General features: G+C 35.0%; 1 protein-coding gene across 1 annotated transcript in view; it reads right to left on the minus strand.

Moving 5' to 3' along the window:
* Nucleotides 1-3,009: 3,009 nt before the first annotated feature.
* LOC115214217 overlaps nucleotides 3,010-20,885 on the minus strand; it is a 293,684-nt gene continuing 275,808 nt past the window's right edge. The window contains exon 2 of the mRNA XM_029783329.2: nucleotides 3,010-3,410. Within this exon, the coding sequence (XP_029639189.1) occupies nucleotides 3,259-3,410 (152 nt within the window). The 3' untranslated portion in view covers nucleotides 3,010-3,258. The remainder of the gene's footprint in view (nucleotides 3,411-20,885) is intronic.

Raw genomic sequence — 20,885 nt, forward strand, 5'->3', positions numbered from 1 at the left:
TTCAAACTTAAAATCTTCAAAGCCACAGTCGAACCAATTCTACTATATATTCACGCACAAACACGATAGTCAACAGGTGAGATCCAGAGATGATCAATATAGAAAACACGTACTAGTGCTCAAATGATTTGAATTTACACTCCGAAATCTTAATTGAGGACGAAGCTCGCGGGGTAAGGATTGGCTATAAGAGGAATCTAGATGCGCTAATAATCAAATAAACATGCTTGCACTTGATATATGCATATTTCTATACATATTTCTATACGTATAAGGCTCTATATAGAGAGAAACAAAAACAGAAAATATTCAGAAGGTCAACATTCACGTATAAGCATATAGATATTGATATTTTTTCAGATCAGATTTACATGGAGTGCAAAAATACTGAAAACTAAAGGGAGAGGGCATAGTATTTCAGGTTCGGTGGCTGTTTCATGGAGCTCGGAATTACGTAATAGTTGTAATTTTGGAGTATGCAAAAAGTCAAGGATATGTAACTTGTAGTCGTAGCACTCCGTCGGTTACAACGACGAAGGTTCCAGTTGATCCGATCAACCAAACAGCCTGCACATGAAATTAACGTGCAAGTGGCTGAGCACTCCACAGACACGTGTACCCTTAACGTAGTTCTCGGAGAGATTCAACGTGACAGAGAGTGTGACAAAGATGGCCCTTTGTGAATACAAGTACAACAGAAACAAGAGTGAGAGATACTTGTGGTGAAAGAGTACAGCAGGGTTCACCCTCACACCCTGCCGGAGCCTCGTGGAGCTTTAGGTGTTTTCGCTCAATAAACACGCGCAACACCCGGTCTGGGAATCGAAACTGCGATCCTACGACCGCGAGTCTGCTGCCCTAACCACTGGGCCACTGCGCCTCCACACAACCTATAGTAGATGCAAAGAAACATTACCGCAAGTCCAGCCGCTGTCTTCAGGGTGAAGAGATTGACATCTAACATTTCAGATCACGATGCATGGAATTTAAAGGTAAAATAAACAAGAAGTGTAATACAGCTGGGTAGAAGGAGGAATTAAGCGGTTGAGAGGGTGGGGAGGCTGTTGCAGCAGAGGAAAGGCAAGAAGAGATAGGAGAGAGAGAGAGATCACGGAGAGGGAAAGGTTGAGTGAGCAGGTGATGGAGAGAAGTGGAAGTGTCGAGTTGTGAGAGATGAGTGAGAAAGGATGAGATGGGTATGGCTGCAAAGGGTGCTTTTTTTGTTAATTTGTGTCATCCTCTCTCTTCTTTCTCACTTTTTACACACACACACGCACGCGCGCACACACATATATATATATAGATAGATATTTACATATAGATACATACATATGTGTGTGTGTGTGTATATGTATGCATGCATGTGTTTGTTTTTGGATACACATGTATATATGTGTGTGTATATATATATATACGTGTATGTATGTTTGCATGTGTATGTATTAATGTGCAGGTATGTGTGACCATGTGTCTGCAGAAAGAAGGAAAGGAAAATAGATAGATAGACAGACAGACAGACAGATAGACAGATAGACAGACAGACAGACGGACAGACAGACAGACAGACAGACAGACAGACAGACAGACAGATAGATAGATAGATAGATAGATAGATAGATAGATAGATAGATAGACAGACAGACAGACAGACAGATAGATAGATAGAAAGACAAACAGACAGACAAACAGATAGATAGTTAGACAGATAGATAGATAGATAGATAGATAGATAGATAGATAGATAGATAGATAGATAGATAGATAGATAGATAGACAGACAGACAGATAGATAGATATACATGTAGGTCGGTAGACAGAATGTTAGATATGGCGGTAAATAATAATGAATATCGATAGGCAGAAAGAGAAATATGTATGTATGTATGTATGTATGTATGTATGTATGTATGTATGTATGTGTATGTATGTATGTATGTATGTATGTATGTATGTATGTATGTGTATGTATGTATGTATGTGTGTATGTATGTAGGTAGGTAGGTATGTATTATGTATGTATGTATGTTTGTAGTCCAAAAATTCATTGTCATTTAAGTAACAATATATAATATAATGAAATATATTTTATATACATTTGTGTAACTGAGCAGAAGGGAAGCAAATCTACCAGCCCAATGGCTGCTGTGAGAAGTAAGACATGAACAGTGGGATTTTAAATATAAATTTGAAATAATATAAATCTGAAATAATTAACGGCAGTTGGGAGTTAAATCTGGATTCGAAGCGGTGGTCAAGAGGGAGAGATGTAAGCTTTGCTGAAAAAGAGTTGGCGGTGTTTTGAATGAAATGCAAACAGGGTTGAGATAAAGACGATTGGAAGATGAATGATATGAACAGCTTGTAGGGTTTTCATCATTAGGTTAACATCATGTTAGTGTCACTGGTGGATTTAATGATAAGCAAAGACGCTGCATACACATTTAAAAAATACAGAAAGTGGGTATGTCTCCATTTCGTATGTGTGATTGAGTGTGTGTGCGTGTGTGTGTGTGAATGCATGTATGTATGCACGTATGTATATATATATACATACATACACATATAAATAATATGAAATACAATATAATAAATATGTGTATTCAAATATATATATGTATATGGAGATGTAAACAGGAAAATAGAACTCAAAAAGCATGAATATATATATATATATATATATATATATATATATATATATATATATATATATATATATATACACACACAAGGTGTCCCAGAAGTCGCACACTATTCTGGTTTCCATTTTAAATAATTAAAGCCTTTTATTTTATATTTTTTCTGCATGTTTTATTGTAGAGGGTGCTCAATTTGAGCATTTGTTACGATTAATTTCAATAAAGAGTTTTTGAAATCAATAAGGGTGTATTCTTTTAAAAAAAACAGGGTGGTGAGCGACTTCTGGGACACCCTGTATATATGTATATATATATATATATATATATATATATACATACACATATTTTGCATGTGTGTATATTGAGTAATCGACATAAGTTACAGAGTGACTCAAGAGATGACATTTTCATACATTGCCGCTTATTAAACTGCTAATGCACTTACCAACTCTTGGTCCTTGAGTCACGCCGTAACTTCTACTGATTATTCGTTATATATATATGGTGTGTGTAAGTATGATACTAGTGTTAGTGTTTATGTTATGGGTGTGTACGAACATGATTTCAGTATATGTGTATGATGGTGCATGTGTATTTAATGTGTGTGTGTATGTGTGCGTGGTCAGTTGATCTGTGGACTGCCAAACTCCACAGTCAGTATGACGATTACTCCCACTGTAGCACCCATACCCATTAGTGCTACGTACTTCACCGCTCGGCCCAGTCGTTTGGCTTGTTGGTAGCGTTTCTTGGCGAACGCCGTGTCTGATTGCACTGAAAAATACAAAGAGAAAGTACGTGTGTTACTAGCAGTAGGAACAGTAGCAGTATTAGTGCTATCCTCCTCCTCCTCATCATCATCATCATCATCCTCATCATCATCATCATCATCATCATCATCATCATCATCATCATCATCATCATCATCATCATCATCATCATCATCATTATTATTATTATTATTATTATTATTATTATTATTACTTCGTAACACACAGTAGGTAAAAATGCACTGGAAACTTTAATCATCTGTCAAGCCACAACAAGGACCTCAGACACATAATACTTTCCTCAAGATGTGCGCTGTGCCCAATAAGACTGCTTTTTGCAAGACATCAATCTTGCATAGGATTTCCAGTTGCCTTAAGCAGTTTTGAAGTTCAATGGGTTTGAGCCCAGCCCTCCGATCACCACTAGTATCACTTTTACATTACCCTCTCGCATTCCATACAGTCTTACCATTTCCACTTTCAATTCGGAGTACTTGGTGATTTTTTCAACCTCTTTACTCACAACATTCATGTCATTTGGTATGGCTACATCAATGATCTGGCAGTATTTGTCTCTCTTATTTAGTATGACAATATCTGGCAGACGGTGTTCGATTACACGATCCTCTGAAAATCATAATCCCAGAGTATCTTTTCCTTTCCATCCTCCTGCATAACTTTACTTGGTACATGCTCATACTAGTTCTCTGTTACTTCATATTGGTATCTACGGCATAAGAGCCATTGAAGATACACACACACACTTTATTGTGGCGGCGCTTGTATTCTTTTTGTGCAAGGATCTCACATCCACATACCAAGTGGGTCACATTTTCCACACTTTTTCCACAGAGTCCACATTGATAGGTGTCAGAAGTTTTATAGACGTTTTACTTAACTGACTTGGTGGCGAGAGCCTGGTCTTTTGCAGCAATGATCGTACTCCTAACTACCCTTCTTATATTCATGGGGATTTTTTATTATTATTATTATTATTATTATTATTATTATTATTATTATTATTATTATTATTATTCTATGTTTGACTTTTGCTTTACATTTGCACAAGCTGGCTCCAAGTCTCACCCAGAAACCTCAAGAGACAACAAGTTGGAAGTTCATGTTGGTATAGGGTGCCATATATTTGGCACCCTATATTTGGTTTTGTACTTAGTGTTGTACTAGTGAATGCCTAAAAAACTATACGAAAATTATGTTTGTTTTAAAACTTGAGATTACATAGAAAATATTTTGCGTAGGATATGAGCAGTTCCCATGAGCACTATCTTTTGAATTCCTGCCATTTTGGGGGTTCCTGGTATCTGAGTTAGATAGCAATCAGCCCCTTTTGCTATCATTCCCAGGGCACCTATGACAACAGGTATTGTTTTAGTCTTTAGGTTCCACATTTTGCTGATTTATATTTCCAGATCTTTATATTTGCTCAGTTTCTGGTAGGTCTTGACAGATACGTTTATATCGATTGGGACAGCCATATCAATGAGGAGGCATGTTTTTTGTCTGAAGTCTTTTATTATGATGTCTGGCCTATTCGCGTCTATCTTTCTGTCAGTTTGCATGGTGAAGTTCCAGAGGAGTGAGATGTGGTCATTTTCAAGCACTGGTTTTTTATCATGGGGCAAGTCCAGGCTTTTGCAAATTACCCAGTAGATATATTGTGCAGCTCTATCATGCCTGTTGAGATACTCTGTAGGTGCAAGAAGACTGCACTTGGAGACAACATGATCAATGGTTTCATTTTGTTGTTGACATACACATGTTGGGCTACTGCCGTTCTTTAATATGTTGGCCTGGTAGTTCCTTGTAGGTAGGCATTGATCTTGAGCTGCTATCATAAACCCTTCTGTTTCAGATTTTAAACCAGAGGCCATAAGCCATTGATGGGTCAGGGCTTTGTCAACATCTGCATTATTCACTCTCTTTGGGTATTTGCCATTGAGAGGTTTTTCTTGCCATTTGTTATTCAGAATATCTAAGGCAGCAGTTTTAGCACGGGTTTTCATGCGCTTAGCTTTTTCTGTGCTTGTTTCTTGTGTGTCTAATTCCGAAATTTGTTGTATTCAGAATTCACTTTGATATTCCTTTGCCTGTTTTGTTACTGAGTATGATGCTTTCTTGTTTTCATGTTTTGAGACAAGTTTTAACATCCAGTCCTCAGAGTTTTTCAGGTAGGTGTCTAAGCCAATTGTAGCAATCTTCATTGTTATTGCCAGTTGTAAAAGTCCTCGGCCTCCCTCTTTTCTTGGCAGATAAAATCGTTCTATATCTGCCTTAGGGTGGTGCATTCTATGCATTGACAACAGTTTTCGTATTTTTCTGTCAAGATTACATATTTCAGTACTTGACCAATTAACGATATTGAAACTGTAAGTCACGACTGGTATGGCTAAAGCATTGATCGCTTCGATCCTGTTTCTCGCATTCAGCTCTGTCTTGAGTATTGCTCTTACTCTGCGATAACATTCTCTTCTGATCCTTTCCTTCATCACTGAATGCCTTATTCTGTCCCCTTCAATTACCCCTAGGTACTTGTAGCTCTCCGCTGGGTCTAACTCTTTTATGACATTCTGCTTGTCAAGGTTAACGTTAGATGTTTCTGTCATTTTTCCTTTGATAAAGGTAGCTTTTGCACATTTATCGAGGCCAAATTGCATTCTGATGTCATCACTGAATTGTTTAACAATCGCTAGTAAGCCCTTGAGTTGTTGGTCATTTTTTGCAAAGAGCTTTAAATTATCCATGTAAATGAGATGATTTATATTTTTATCAAACATTTTATATCCGTACTGTGCGTCATTGAGCAATTTTGAGAGAGGCATTAAGGCTAAACAAAAGAGGAGTGATGATAGTGAGTCGCCTTGGAAAATGCCACATGAAATTTTTACATCACCAGCATTTAGAGATTCATCGTCACTGTTCAAAGTTAGTGTGGTTCTCCATGATCTCATACTTACAGACAAAAAGTTTTGCAGAGTAGGCGCTATTTTATACATTTGCAGGCATTTCTTAATCCAGCTATGTGGTAGGCTATCGACAGCTTTTTTATAGTCTATCCAGGCTATTGATAAGTTTTTGTGTCGTTTGTGACAATCTTCTAAGATCATCTTATTGATGAGTAGCTGATCTTTAAAACCATAGGATCTATGTTTACATCCTTTCTGTTCATTAGGGAATATGTTGCTGTCTGTTAAAAAACTATAGGTATATTCTGTCAGGACAGATGTTAGCATTTTATACATAGTTGTTAAGCAGGTTATGGGTCTATAGTTTTTTGGTTCATTTGTTTCTTCACTTTTTAGGAGCAAGAATGTTAACCTTTAACTATCCAAGCAGGCATCCTACTAGGGTGTTGCAAAACATCATTGTAAAGTTCTGTTAGCAGTTCATGGCTCTCTGGGAAGGCATTCAACCAGAAGTTAGGAATTTTATCCTTTCCTGGAGACTTCAGATCTTACATCTTCTACCTTGACATCCTCCCACTTTTGCTCCTCTAAGGAGTACAAGTCCGTAAGGAGCCTTTTCGTTGTGTGTTTTTTCTTCTGCCCAAATTTTATTCCAAAGACCGTGCACTTCTTCTTTTGGTGGTACAGACTTTACAGTAACTGGTGTTTTCCCTATCTTCCTGTAAAAACTTTTGGGGTTATTTTAGAACATGTTGTTGTCCTTGAAGAATCTAACACGCTTTTCATACCTCGCTATGCGGGCAGCTTTAGCAGATACCTTTTGCTTGATGATTTTTATGGTGGCATCAATATCAAGTATGGTTTTCATATATTTTTCTCTTTAATTTTGGGGTTTTTGTAGGTTTGGTAGTCTTGTCAACCTTAAGGTTTCTCAAACATTCAATGTCAGACCTAAGTAGTTTAATTTGATGCTGGATACGCTCTTGCCAAGAAGGCTTTTTGTGGGAATGTTGCCGTTTTCTAATCTTTTCACCACATAGAATCGTTGAGATTTTCGCGTATGTGATATTAACATCCTTAGCTGAAATTATATCCTTAAGTGCAAGGCGGATTTTATCTATTATTTTCATGTTTTGGTTAGAGTTGCGGATTCTAGGGAGTGTATCGCGTTCATCCATACTGGTTTCTTTAATTTTCAGCCATTCAATCATGATTTGATTCTTTAGTTCATGTAGTTCAGTTGGGTCAATATTTGTGTGACTTTCTTCATTTGTTTGATGTTCATCTGTCTTAGTGTTTATGATTGGTTCAGGGAGTATTTCACTTTGCCTATCAGTTATATTAACTCTTTCTATCCTTACTGCGTTTTTATCAGCCCTGGGCTGGTCTATAATTATTTCCTCTGTATTATCTTCTTTAGCTGCGGCTTCGTTGTTTTTATCCGTTATTGCTTGTTTAATTTGGTCAATCTCTACTTCAGTCAATAATTTTTTTTTATAATGTTTCTTCTGAAGTTGGCAAGTTTGTTACTGTCTATGTAGGGTCTTACTTCAGGGTGTTTCTGTCTCCAGTTTATGTAGGTTTGTACAGTGTTAGATTTATCTGTGGGAAAATATATGGCATGGTAGAAGGCCGTAAGAACTTCCTTATTATCTTCCCTAGACCATTTTTCATTCTTTTTCTTTTGGTTATTTGATGACGGGCATGGATGGTCATCTTTTGGAATATTCCGGTTGTGGAGTACGTCCAGCTCCTGTGTGTCGGTAAGATTTGAACCAGTGGCTGATTTTTCAGTCAGAATTTGGTTCAATGTTCGGATTTGTGGTCTTTTGTAAACCGATCGATGACCATTGCGGTTTGTAATTTGTTTTGTTGACATTGAGGTATGACGAGCTTCGGCTCTTACATTAGGAATCGGATCTGTCAGTTTAGGGTTAAGTTTTTGCGACGATACCACCTCTGAATGTAAACATCGCTCGTAGCGTAATTTCTTAAGTCTAGCAGATCTGTATTCGTCTGTATTTTTTTTGTTCATAGATTTACCTTCGGATATAGTTTTTTTTGTGGTGTTTTTTAAACTTATAAAGGGTTCACTCTGTCTGTGTTAGTTCGAAAAAATGATAGTAAAATAAGAAGAAAACAAAAAGATCTGTCGGTTAAGGGTTAAGTTCTTGCGACGACACCACCTCTGAATGTAAACATCGCCCGTAGCGTAATTTCTGAAGGCTAGCAGATCTGTATTCGTCTGTATTTTTTTTTATTTATAATTTTGTTGTTGGTAGATTTACCTCTGGACATCGTTTATTGTTTTTGTGGTGCTTTTTACCCTTATGAAAGGTTCACTCTGTCTGTGGTAGTTCTAAAATATGAGAATAAAATAAGAAGAAAAACAAAGAAAGTTTTGATTTTGTTTTTGCTTAGTTTTTGACACGTGTTTTCATGTGCGTGAGTGTGTGTCCTGTAAATTTCATGTAGTTGTGTAAACATTGGGATGTATGTGTAGTCCTATGGGTATCAAAATGTATATATGATTGTGTAGACATTCGAGTGTATGCGTAATTACTCAATTTATGTACTCACTATTTTTTTTTATTTTGGTCCGTTTCTATTTTATTCTATGTAAACTTCCCGGTGTTGATATCGCGCGTCTGTTTCGCACATGTTTCATTGAGACACCGTGCGTAGGAGAAACTGTACTTTGTATGGGAGTGAAATTTCGTTTTTTTTTCTTAGTGTTTTCGTTAAAAGGTCGCTTCCTTCAAGTTTTCCTCAGATTACTTTATCTAATTCCGTCGATGTTATTGGATTAGATTTGTTTTTGAATGGAGAGCCCGGTTTAGTACATCCATGTTGTTATTCAGTGCGGGCTACCTCTTGTTATTCAGTGGGGGATACCTATTATTATTATTATCATTATTATTATTATTATTATTATTATTATTATTATTATTATTATTATTATTATTAGCCCTGATTGCAAAGAAAAGAAATCATTATCGTTAGCACGCTGGACGAAATGCTTAGCAGTATTTCGCCCCTCGCTCCATTTTGAGTTCAAATTCCGCCGAGGTCGACTTTGCCTTTCGTCCTTTCGGGGTCGATGAAATAGTTACACACTGGGGTCGACATAATCGCCTAGCTCCCTTCCCCCAAAATTTTCAAGGCCTTGTGCCTAGAGTACGAATAATAATAATAATAATAATAATAATAATAATAATAATAATAATAATAATAATAATAATACGAGAAAGCAACCATACTTTGGGATATGCCAATTCTCGCAGATAGAGAAATTAAGGCCAATACGCCAGATATAGTTGTCAGAGATCAAGAAGAAAAAAATGCTTTCTAATTGATGTATCAATACCAGCAGATGACAACGTGTCTCTAAAAGAAATGAAAAACTTTCAAAATACAAAGACCTGGAAATAGAGGTAACTCGAATGTGGAATCTAAAAACAGAAACAATTCCTATCATAGTAGGCGCATTAGGCATGATAAAAATATTTAGACAAATACATAACAAAAACACCAGGACTTACAAATATATATAACATACCGAAAATTGTACTACTGGGCACTGCACACATCCTACGCAAAACACTTTCAATACAGTAACCGTAAGAGCATCACAACAAACTACAGCACACAGAGCTGCGATCGGTAGTGAAGTGAAAGCACGCTATAAAAATAAAACTACTGAACAACAACAACAATAATAATAATAATATTATTATTATTATTATTATTATTATTATTATTATTATTATTATTATTATTATTATTATTATTAGCCCTGGTGGCAAGTAAAAGAAATTATTATCGTTAGCATGCTACGCTCTGAGTTCAAATTCCGCCGAAGTCGACTTTGTCTTTCATCCTTCCGGAGGTCGATTAATTAAGTACCTATTTATTACCCACAAGGGGCTAAACACAGAGGGAACAAACAAGGACAGACATAGGTATTAAGTCGATTACATCGACCCCAGTGCGTAACTGTTACTTAATTTATCGACCCCGAAAGGATGAAAGGCAAAGTCGACCTCGGAGCACTGGAGTCGATGTAATCGACTAATCCCATCCCCACAAATTTGAGGCCTTGTTCCTCCACTAGAAGGGATTATTATTATTATTATTATTATTATTATTATTATTATTATTATTATTATTATTATTATTATTATTATTATTATTATTATTATTATTATTTAAGGTGGCGAGCTGGTAGACTCATTAGCTTGCCGGGCAAAATGCTTAGCGGCATTTTGTGCATCTTTACGTTCTGAGTTCAAATTCTGCCGAGGTTGACTTTGCCTTTCATTCTTTCTTGGTCGATGAAATTAGGTACCAGTTATAATCGACTCATCCCCTCCCTCAAAATTGCTGCCTTTGAATATATGTATATGTTTGATCTTTCTGTGGATTTTGTAATGTTCCTTTAGTTGCTGCTCACATTGCCTCCCCTCGGATTAATAAGTATATATACATATATACATATATACGACGGGCTTCTTTCAGTTTCCGTCTACGAAATCCACTCACAAGTCTTTGGTCAGCCCGAGGCTATAGTAGAAGACATATGCCCAAGGTGCCACGCAGTGGGACTGAATCCTGAACCGTATGGTTCATAAGCAAGCTACTTACCTAACTATATACATATATACACAGCCACCCTAACTATATACATATATATTATACATATTTACGTGTACACACGTACACACATAAACACTCACATGTAAACAGGGTGTTGCAGAGAATTGAGACCAATTTCAAGCAGTTGACTTAATGGGTTTAACAATTCATTTTTTGACAACCTTGAAAACCTAATCCTCCTCTAGTTTACAGGTAAATAGCGAACTGATTCGATAACAGAAAGTCATGGAACAACAGAATCGTCCCAATCTGGTTGTTTTGGCTCATGCCAGGCACACTGCCAATAAAATTGTTTGTTAAGTTAATGAAACTTCCAAAAGCAACAGTTTATCGTTGTGTATAAACAATTTAAAGAAGAGGGAAATATTGATAGAAAAGAACACAAGACTTGAAGTGATTCCAAGCGCAATCCAAAGTTTCTCGCTGGCCTCAAACCCATCCTCATCCATGACAACTCTTACAAAGAAACGCAATGTCTCCCTCTCCACGGTGTCCAGAGCTGTGAACAACAACCTTGACATAACTAGCTATGTTCGACGACGCCATCACCTCCTGACAGCTGAGAGATGCCCAAAGTTCCTGTCAAGCATCAAGGTGCAGGGAAAACTCTCGTGTTTGTGGACGAGAAGTTCACTGTGGACACTGAGATGAATTGCAGAAATTCTCGAATGATTGCATACAATCCTTCTGACATCCCCCTATATTAGAGACTAAGAATCCTGCCTCTTTGATGGCATTTGGAGCCTTGGCGAGTGATTGAAGTGTCATGGATTCACACTTCATTGAGTTTGGCTTGAAGATCGGCTCAAAGGAGTATCTGGACATCTTAAAGAACTTTCTGTTGCCTTTGGATGGAGCAGAAGTTTGGGTTTGACAGTGTGGTGCTTACTCAGTAAGCACACAGGCCTTCCTTGGTGAGAAGGTGCCATTTTTTGTGAGGGCCAACATCTGACCAGATCTCAACCTTCTCAATTACTTTTATGGGAGTACTTCGAACAATGTTTTTGCAATAGATGTTAAATTAAAATTATATCTGTCTACTAATATTATTTTAGTATTTATAACCAGTTTTATGCATCGTAAAAAATGTCTCAGTTTATCTGCAAGACCCTGTATAATACATATGTCATGTAGAACAATATTACATTTAAAAAATTCCTTCGGCTTGATAAAATATTTGATTCATTAATTAGAAATTTTATAAAGTGAGACATTTTATTAAAGTTGGAAATACAGTTTGGATGAAATGCTTGTGTGTGATTTTTGCCGTTTCTTCATAAAACGTCAGTAGTTTATGAATCGAGAGAAATGAGTGAAGGTTCTTAAGGTTTCCATGCAAAATATTAACTGTTTATATCTATGTGTGTGCGCGCAAAATCACAGAGTGTACCTAACGGAAAATACTTAAATATGAGATTGTTACTCGTATTTCATTGAAGATTATGGTCCTATTATACTATAAATATAGTTTAGATTCAAAGATCTTTTGTATCAGGAAGTAGATTTATTAATTATAGTATTCCCTTAATATGCTTTCACAAAATGTGTGTATGCGTGTATGTGAAAGGCACACTCACAAATGCATACAGAGTCATTTGACTGTATAGTCATGGCTGAGTAGGTATACATTCATACATACATATATACACATACACACAAACTCACACACGCATGTATACACACACTCACACACAGACACACACACACACACATATATATATACATATATACACACACAAACACATAAGCACACATATATTTATTTACTCATATATATATATATATATATATGAGTTTGTGTGTATGTGTGTGAGTTTGTGTGTATGTGTATATATGTATGTATGAATGTATACCTACTCAGCCATGACTATACAGTCAAATGACTCTGTATGCATTTGTGAGTGTGCCTTTCACATACACGCATACACACATTTTGTGAAAGCATATTAAGGGAATACTATAATTAATAAATCTACTTCCTGATACAAAAGATCTTTGAATCTAAACTATATTTATAGTATAATAGGACCATAATCTTCAATGAAATACGAGTAACAATCTCATATTTAAGTATTTTCCGTTAGGTACACTCTGTGATTTTGCGCGCACACACATAGATATAAACAGTTAATATTTTGCATGGAAACCTTAAGAACCTTCACTCATTTCTCTCGATTCATAAACTACTGACGTTTTATGAAGAAACGGCAAAAATCACACACAAGCATTTCATCCAAACTGTATGTTTATATATATATATATATATATATAATATATATATATATATATATATAAACATACATACATATAGTCAACTAAATGTATACTTGTGAGTGTTTATATATATATATATATATGTGTGTGTGTGTGTTTGTGTTCGTGTTTACTTGTGTGATGTATGTATATAGACATGTATACATACAAACATGCGTATGCATATATATATATTACGCATTCATCTATACACATACGTACACAACCACAATCGTACGTGTGCATGCACACTCATATGCCTGTACATCTCTGTCTCTGTCTCGCCCATCCATCTTTCAAAAAAAAGATGGGTGAATGTAGCAAGGATGGCACATATGAATGACGAAACCACCTTGAGCATAATCATTTAAAACAGAGGGTTACTTACTTGCAAACAAATGTGTTAACATGCGACATTATTGACTGAGGTTACCGTGATCTTTTCCGTAGGCTTTTCTTTCCACGGATAAACCTTATCTTCTTCCCCCTTTACACTTTACATCATGACATTTTTGTGATACACGATCCCTATTGATCGTTTTTCTCCCTTTTACGATCCCCTTTGATCGAAAACCTACCCCACATTTTTCTCTCCCCAAAAAGAAAAGGTCTACTTTGTAATCTGTCCCGTCTGTGTGCAACCGTGTGTGGCTAATAAAGAAACATATATATATATATATATATATATATATATATATATATATATATATATATATATATTTAACTTTTTTATCGTGTGATATATTAAATCTATAGATTTTATACATGAATATTAATATAACGAGTTATATAATGGATTTGAGTGTATTTGTACTATTTCAAATCTTTGATTGTATTATTCATGAATGGAATCGATTGAGTTGATTAATTAGACGCTTATCATTTTAAAATCTAGATAGATTAACAAAATCGTTGAACTTAGTAATTTAGTTTGCTTATCAATATTAGTTAGTTCTTGCTATTATTTTGACTTTGATCGTTTTTATTATTGTTATTGTTATTGACTGGTTTGGTAGAGGACTGGTGATTGTGATTGTACATCTTCATAGAGTATTGTTCTGTGGTTCTAATATTTTAGTACCTTTCTTTAATTTAGGGTTGATAGGTTTCTTACTTTCCATTAACATATTATTCTCGCTATTATATATATATAATATATATATATATATATATATATATATATATATATAATATATATATATATATATAATATATATATTATATATATATATATTATAATATATTATATTATTTATTGATATATAGGTGAATTATGTATTTGTAATACTAAATTGAAGTTAATTAGGTATTATATTATTTGATATTTAGTCAATTTTGTTATAGATTGTTATATTAAATCTATAGATACTACACATGTATATTTATTATATGATTAGCTTATTTAAGGAGTTTGTCTATATTTGAAACATTTCTTATTTTGATTACAATTTAATGACTCGTAATAGCTTTGTGTATTTTATTTTATTTTATTTTAAAGTATTTAATTATTGAAGTATTATTTTATTTTTCACTTATGTATATTTAGAATTTTCATATACATATATATATATATATATATATATATATATATATATTAAAGTATATTATTAATTAATAATTTTATTGTTCTATTTTATTTTTAACATGATGAACGACTATATTTATATGCAAGTGATTTCCCTACTACTATAATCATTTCTTAAATATAGCAGCGAAACACGTGTCCTTTTTCTACCTATTATATACATTATATTATTTTTGTAATTTACTTAATCTTTACTTTTTAATTGTTATTTTAATTTTAACTTTTCTATTATATGTAATTTTCTAGATGGTGTAATTTAATTATTCATTTTGAATTGATAAAAGGTGTTTTTTTTCTAATATTTTATATATATACTAGCAGTATCGCCCGGCGTTGCTCGGGTTGTAAGGGAAGTAACTATATAAGCATTTTTAGAGAGTTATAGCCAAATAATGCATTAAAAATTGAAAAAAAATTAAGGTAAATATTTTTTAAATCGTTGACACATCGTAGATATTTTTAGAGAGTTACTTCCCTTATATAAAAGCGAAAAAAATGCATTCAAATGGAAAAATATGATGGTAAATTTTTTTTAAATCGTAGACTCATCGTAGACGCACGCTAATACCCAGAAGGGCTTGATATGAATCACGACTATAAGATACCCGCTTTTGGTTAAACTGCACCGCAAAATGTGGGAGTAGTTAGGAATCTAAATCGTAGGAGACAGACACACAACTTCACTCTTATATAAAGATGCTTTTTTTTTTCAGTCATAGAGTTAGATTTATGAAGGTCTTCAGTAGAAAATCCTTCGAATTCTGACTCGCTGCTTGATATAATGAAATTCGTATCCATTTTTTGTCAGAATTAAAAATTTTGAAAACACAATAGGAAAAAATTTCGGAAAAAAATCTCCCATAATTCACGGAATTAAAATTACACTTCGATTCTTGTACAAAACTGTAGTTGAAGTGTTTACGAAGTATAATACGTGTTTTCACGAATGTACTAAAGAGATTTGCTCTGATATTCTCATTTAAATATGAATAGGTAAATTCGGGCGGCTTGGTAACTATATATAAGTGTCGTCTGTTTATACATAAACACTGTTTCATACTGCAATTATATATACATATATCTATATATAATATATATAATAAAATATATACAGAGTAAAATAAAAACTAATTTACCTTTTCTGTCCTCCGTGTGTCTTTGCAAATGTGTTGGAATGATAAGTGAGTTGTGTTTTTGCGCCTTTTTTACTAATAACAAACACACACGTGTTTGTATGTAGTTGTATGTGTATGTAGTTGTATGTAGTTGTATATGTATGTGTATGCGTGTGTGTGAGGAATGACACACACACACTCACGCACGCACACATGTACATCAATGCTTTCGGAGTGATATGTTAAAATATTGAGTTTTCTCGAATTTTGTCTTAATTGGGGGTGAAATTGAAAGAAATATATTATGGCATGAGCGAATGGAGTACTTTGAAAAATCTTAGGTAATTCTAATTGAAGAAGTTGTGTGAGGATTAAATGGTTATGTATTTATTTGTTTCTGTTTGCTGTGTTTTTTTATTTTTTGAGTAGTGGTTTAAACACTTTCAGTTTAGTCTTCCTCAAATCAATCACTCTGTCGCTATTTACTTTCATTTTATTCGTTGCCCACTGTGTGTGTGCGTTTGCGTGTGGTGTAAACCAGACTAAGAAAAGCATTTGACACACACACCAGAATGTGAGTTTTCTGTAAATTTTGCTTAATTGGAGTTTAAATTTTAAAAACTGGACCTGGCATGACGCGATGCATTGTACTCTTAAAAATGCTAGGTAAATTGTAATTGAAGAAATCCTATATTGTAGATTTGTATAACTCCCAAAGGGAGGCAGATAAAATCTGCCTTTTATAATAAGATATATATATATATATATATATATATAAAATATATTGCTGAAATATATTAAAAGCTTCATTAGGGATGATTTACACATGCTAGAACACATACCAAAAACAATTAATGAAGAGGCAATATTGGTTACCCTCGATGTTATCACTCTTTACATTAAAATACCCCATGACTATGGAATAAAAGCAATTAAATTCTGGTTGGAAAAGTACCCCGAAGTCCTCCCGGAACGCATTAACCAGATCTTTATTATTGAATCCTTAATACTTATACTTTATACTTATACCTTTATACTTCAGAATAATTATTTCCTATTTGATGACACATACTATCGTCAGAAATGCGGAATTGCACTGAGGACGAAAGCAGCTCCTGTTCTTGCGAACCTAATAATCGGTTATTTTGAATTCACCTTATATGAAGTATCACTTCAGAAATATGGTTACCCATTTTACCTCTACATAAGAGAAAATTGGAAGCGATACCTGGATGACTGCTTTATTATCTGGAAGGAGAACATCGACAAACTTTTGGATTTCAAAACAACACTAAATGACATAAATAGTAACAGTCAATTCACAATGGAATATAACAAAGAACAACTTCCATTTTTAGACATCATGATAAAAAAAGTTAACAATGAAATCATAACTGACATTTATCATAAACCAACTGATTCAAAACAATATCTTCTTTTTAACTCATGCCACCCGAAACACATAAAAATAAACATCCCTTTCAACTTAACAAAAAGGATCTGCACAATAGTGTCTGATAGATCAACTCGGGACCTTCGTTTTCAAGGCCCCCAAACAACACTTATTGAAAGACAATATCCACCCTCTCTTATCGACGAGGGAATTAAACGTGCCAAACAATTAGACACAAAAACACTAAGAACAAAAAACATAGCACCACACCTCAAACCAAAACATTACTATCAAACTCTTCCTTTACTAACTAGAGATCCAAAAATGAGAGACATCCTGAATACACACAAAATCAACAAATGCAAAAAACAAGACAAATCGCTAAAGAGACTACTAACAAATGCGAAGCTTTACAAAACAACCACGAAACCAACGGTTGAAAAATGTGGACGCCCAAACTGTGGAACCTGCCCCAACCTGCTTGAAGGCTCGGATTTCCTTTTCAGACAAGGACAGAGGTTCACAATTAAAACTAGTTTCACCTGTGCCTCTGAGAACCTAATTTATGTAATAACCTGCTCGGGTTGCGGACACCACTATATTGGACAAACGAGTATGACCTTGAGAAAGAGAACCACTCTACATAAGGAGCAAATCCATTTCCCGCAATACAGACAAATTCCTCTCAGTGAACATATAGAAAAATGTGCAGGTAACATCAAACCAAATTTCACAGTCTTCCCTTTCTACCAGTGCAAAGACGCAATCTCTCAACTAGAACGTTTAAATAAACTTTTTCATTGAAAAATACAAAACACGTCTTAATATGCACGCCTAACCAACTTTTATTTTTTACATATTTCAATTCACGATTACATCACTGTACATAAATCCCCTACTAAACAAGGGTTTTGAAACTTGTCTCTGCCTGTACACATATATAATCCCCACCCATTACCGAAAGCTGAACAGTTATCTCCCTTACCCACAACAATAACAATAACAACAACCAATTACCTCCCTTTATCTATCTACTGGTGAAGTCATTCACTCGTGAATTTCCTCACACACAACATGGAACAGATTTCTTCTTAAGAAGAAATATATATTCAAATAAGTAAAACATAATATCATGAATAGCAATAGCGAAACCGGTCGATATAGTAAAAATTATATTAAAACTATGTAAGTGTGCGTATTTTCCTTTTTTAATACACACACACACACACACACACACACACACATATATATATGCATCAAATGAAATAAAAAACAGAGCACAAAGTATGTCGCGGTACACGTGTTTCAAGCTTTATACAACAACCTATTCATACATCAATGTATAATCGACATAACAGATGGTTTAAAGCTCTCTTCAGCCGCATGCAATTGCCATACCAAAGACTATACCAAAGGATCATTAGATTCAAAGATAAAAACAAGCTAGTTAATAAACGATCTGAATTTAAGCCATCTTGCATGTATAAACTAACTAAAACCTTTAAATATTATAATCCTTAATTCTCCATTGTTGTTGTTGGCATCCTTTTTGTCTCGGGAGACAATGGAGTTGCGCATAAAATAGTCCAGTCCGGCTTTTACATTTCATGTCCTGATACATTTCCTGCTGTGGCTGTGTAGTCCTATCCTGGACAAACACTCCCTGTGGCAGGTACCACAAATGTAGCGAAGACTGTTCCTGGCTGGTTGTAGTGTCTTAGTTTCTTGTTGATGTCTTTTCTTGTCTTTCCATTTCTCCTCTCTCTGTCACTCTTTTGTATTCCCTCTTTTACAGTACGTCGCCAATCCCCACGGTTGCTGGCAATTGCTTCCCAATTGCTAATATTGATGTTGCAGGCCTTCATGTCCCTTTTGCAAACATCCTTGTAACGTAAGAACGGTCTACCCACAGACCTAGTACCCCTAGCAAGCTCTCCGTAGAGTATGTCCTTGGGGATTCTGCCATCTTTCATACGGCTAACATGCCCCAGCCATCTCATACGTCTTTGTGTGAGGAGTGCAAACATGCTTGGTATTCCTGCTTGCCTGAGGACATCTTTGTTGGGGATATGATTTTGCCATTTGATGCGGAGGATTTTCCGGAGGCGGCGCAGGTAAAAGATGTTTAGGCGACGCTCTTAGCGTGTGTATAGCGTCCAAGTCTCACTTCCATACAGTAGAGTGCTAAGTACACATGCCTGGTAGATCTTCATTTTCGTGGTCTTGGTCAGCTTATTGTTGTCCCATGCCCGTTTGGAGAGTTGGGCCATCGCAGCAGCTGCCTTGCCAATGCGTATATTGAGCTCAGCGTCAAGGGATAGGTTGTAGGTGACGGTAGAGCCAAGATAGGTAAACTTCTCCACCTCCTGTAATCTGTGGTCTCCAATATGTATGTTTGGGATGTCCGATGTAGCCAAAGTCGTTACATAGCTAAGCCAAAGTCGTTACATGCTTGCTCAAAACAGTTAATGAGCCTTTGGAGGGCTTCTTCTGTGTGTGATACCAGAGCGGCATCATCAGCAAATAGCATCTCCTTGATCAGAACGTTTCTGATTTTGATCTTGGTACGCAGGCGCGAGAGATTGAACAGTTTCCCGTCACTTCTACTGTGCAGAAACACTCCATCATCTGATGTCTGAAAGGCATGAGAGAGCAAGAGCGAGAAGAAAATGCCAAATAATGTAGGAGCGAGGACACAACCTTGCTTTACCTTCATAATCATTTCACATTGGATTTTCAATAATCTACTCCACCCTACCACTACTCAGGTATTAGATTAACTAATCTTGGACTTACCCCCAACAACTCTATCCCCGGATAGTATGCACATACCATTCAATCTGGAAAACTTATACTTACTTATGCGTATCTATATGGAACATAGATAATTAATCTAACCATTGTCCCTATAATTTAGCATATAACTTCATTAATATCTTTATTAATGTTAACATTAGATGAGTAATATAGGGTAATAAATACCTAGAATCTTTTAGCTTCTCACTTCCCCTAACAATATAAATTATTTTACATAGTGGATAATCTTAAAATCTCTCAAACCAATGCATTTTTCCAATCAATATTATATTATAATATTGTAACAATATTGCTTCTGTACTTTACTTTTGTATTTTTCCTTACTTTTTCTTATTTTTCGTATTTTTCTTATTTTTCCTATTTTTTCCTATTTTCTTATTTTCCATATCGTTTTTATACTTTATTTTTACCGTATAATTTTCTAATTTTACCGTTTATTTTTATCTTTACATTTAAATTAATTAAAATCAAGATAGATATTTAGATAATGTCATGCATTTACGTGTGTGTATGCATGAATCCACGGGCGTGTATGTATGAAGATTTATACATAGTGGGATTTACATGTATGCATGCGAGAGTGTATATATGAGTGGAAGTGTACACACACATACACACACGTATGTGTGTATATATATGTGTGTGTGTGTGGGTGGGTGGGTGTATGTATGTGCATGTATATGTATGTGTGTACTTATATGTAAGTGTATGTGGCTGTATGCATATGTATATGTAT

The sequence above is a fragment of the Octopus sinensis genome, linkage group LG7 (genome assembly GCF_006345805.1).
Source record: "Octopus sinensis linkage group LG7, ASM634580v1, whole genome shotgun sequence".
NCBI classification, from domain to species: Eukaryota; Metazoa; Mollusca; class Cephalopoda; order Octopoda; family Octopodidae; genus Octopus; species Octopus sinensis.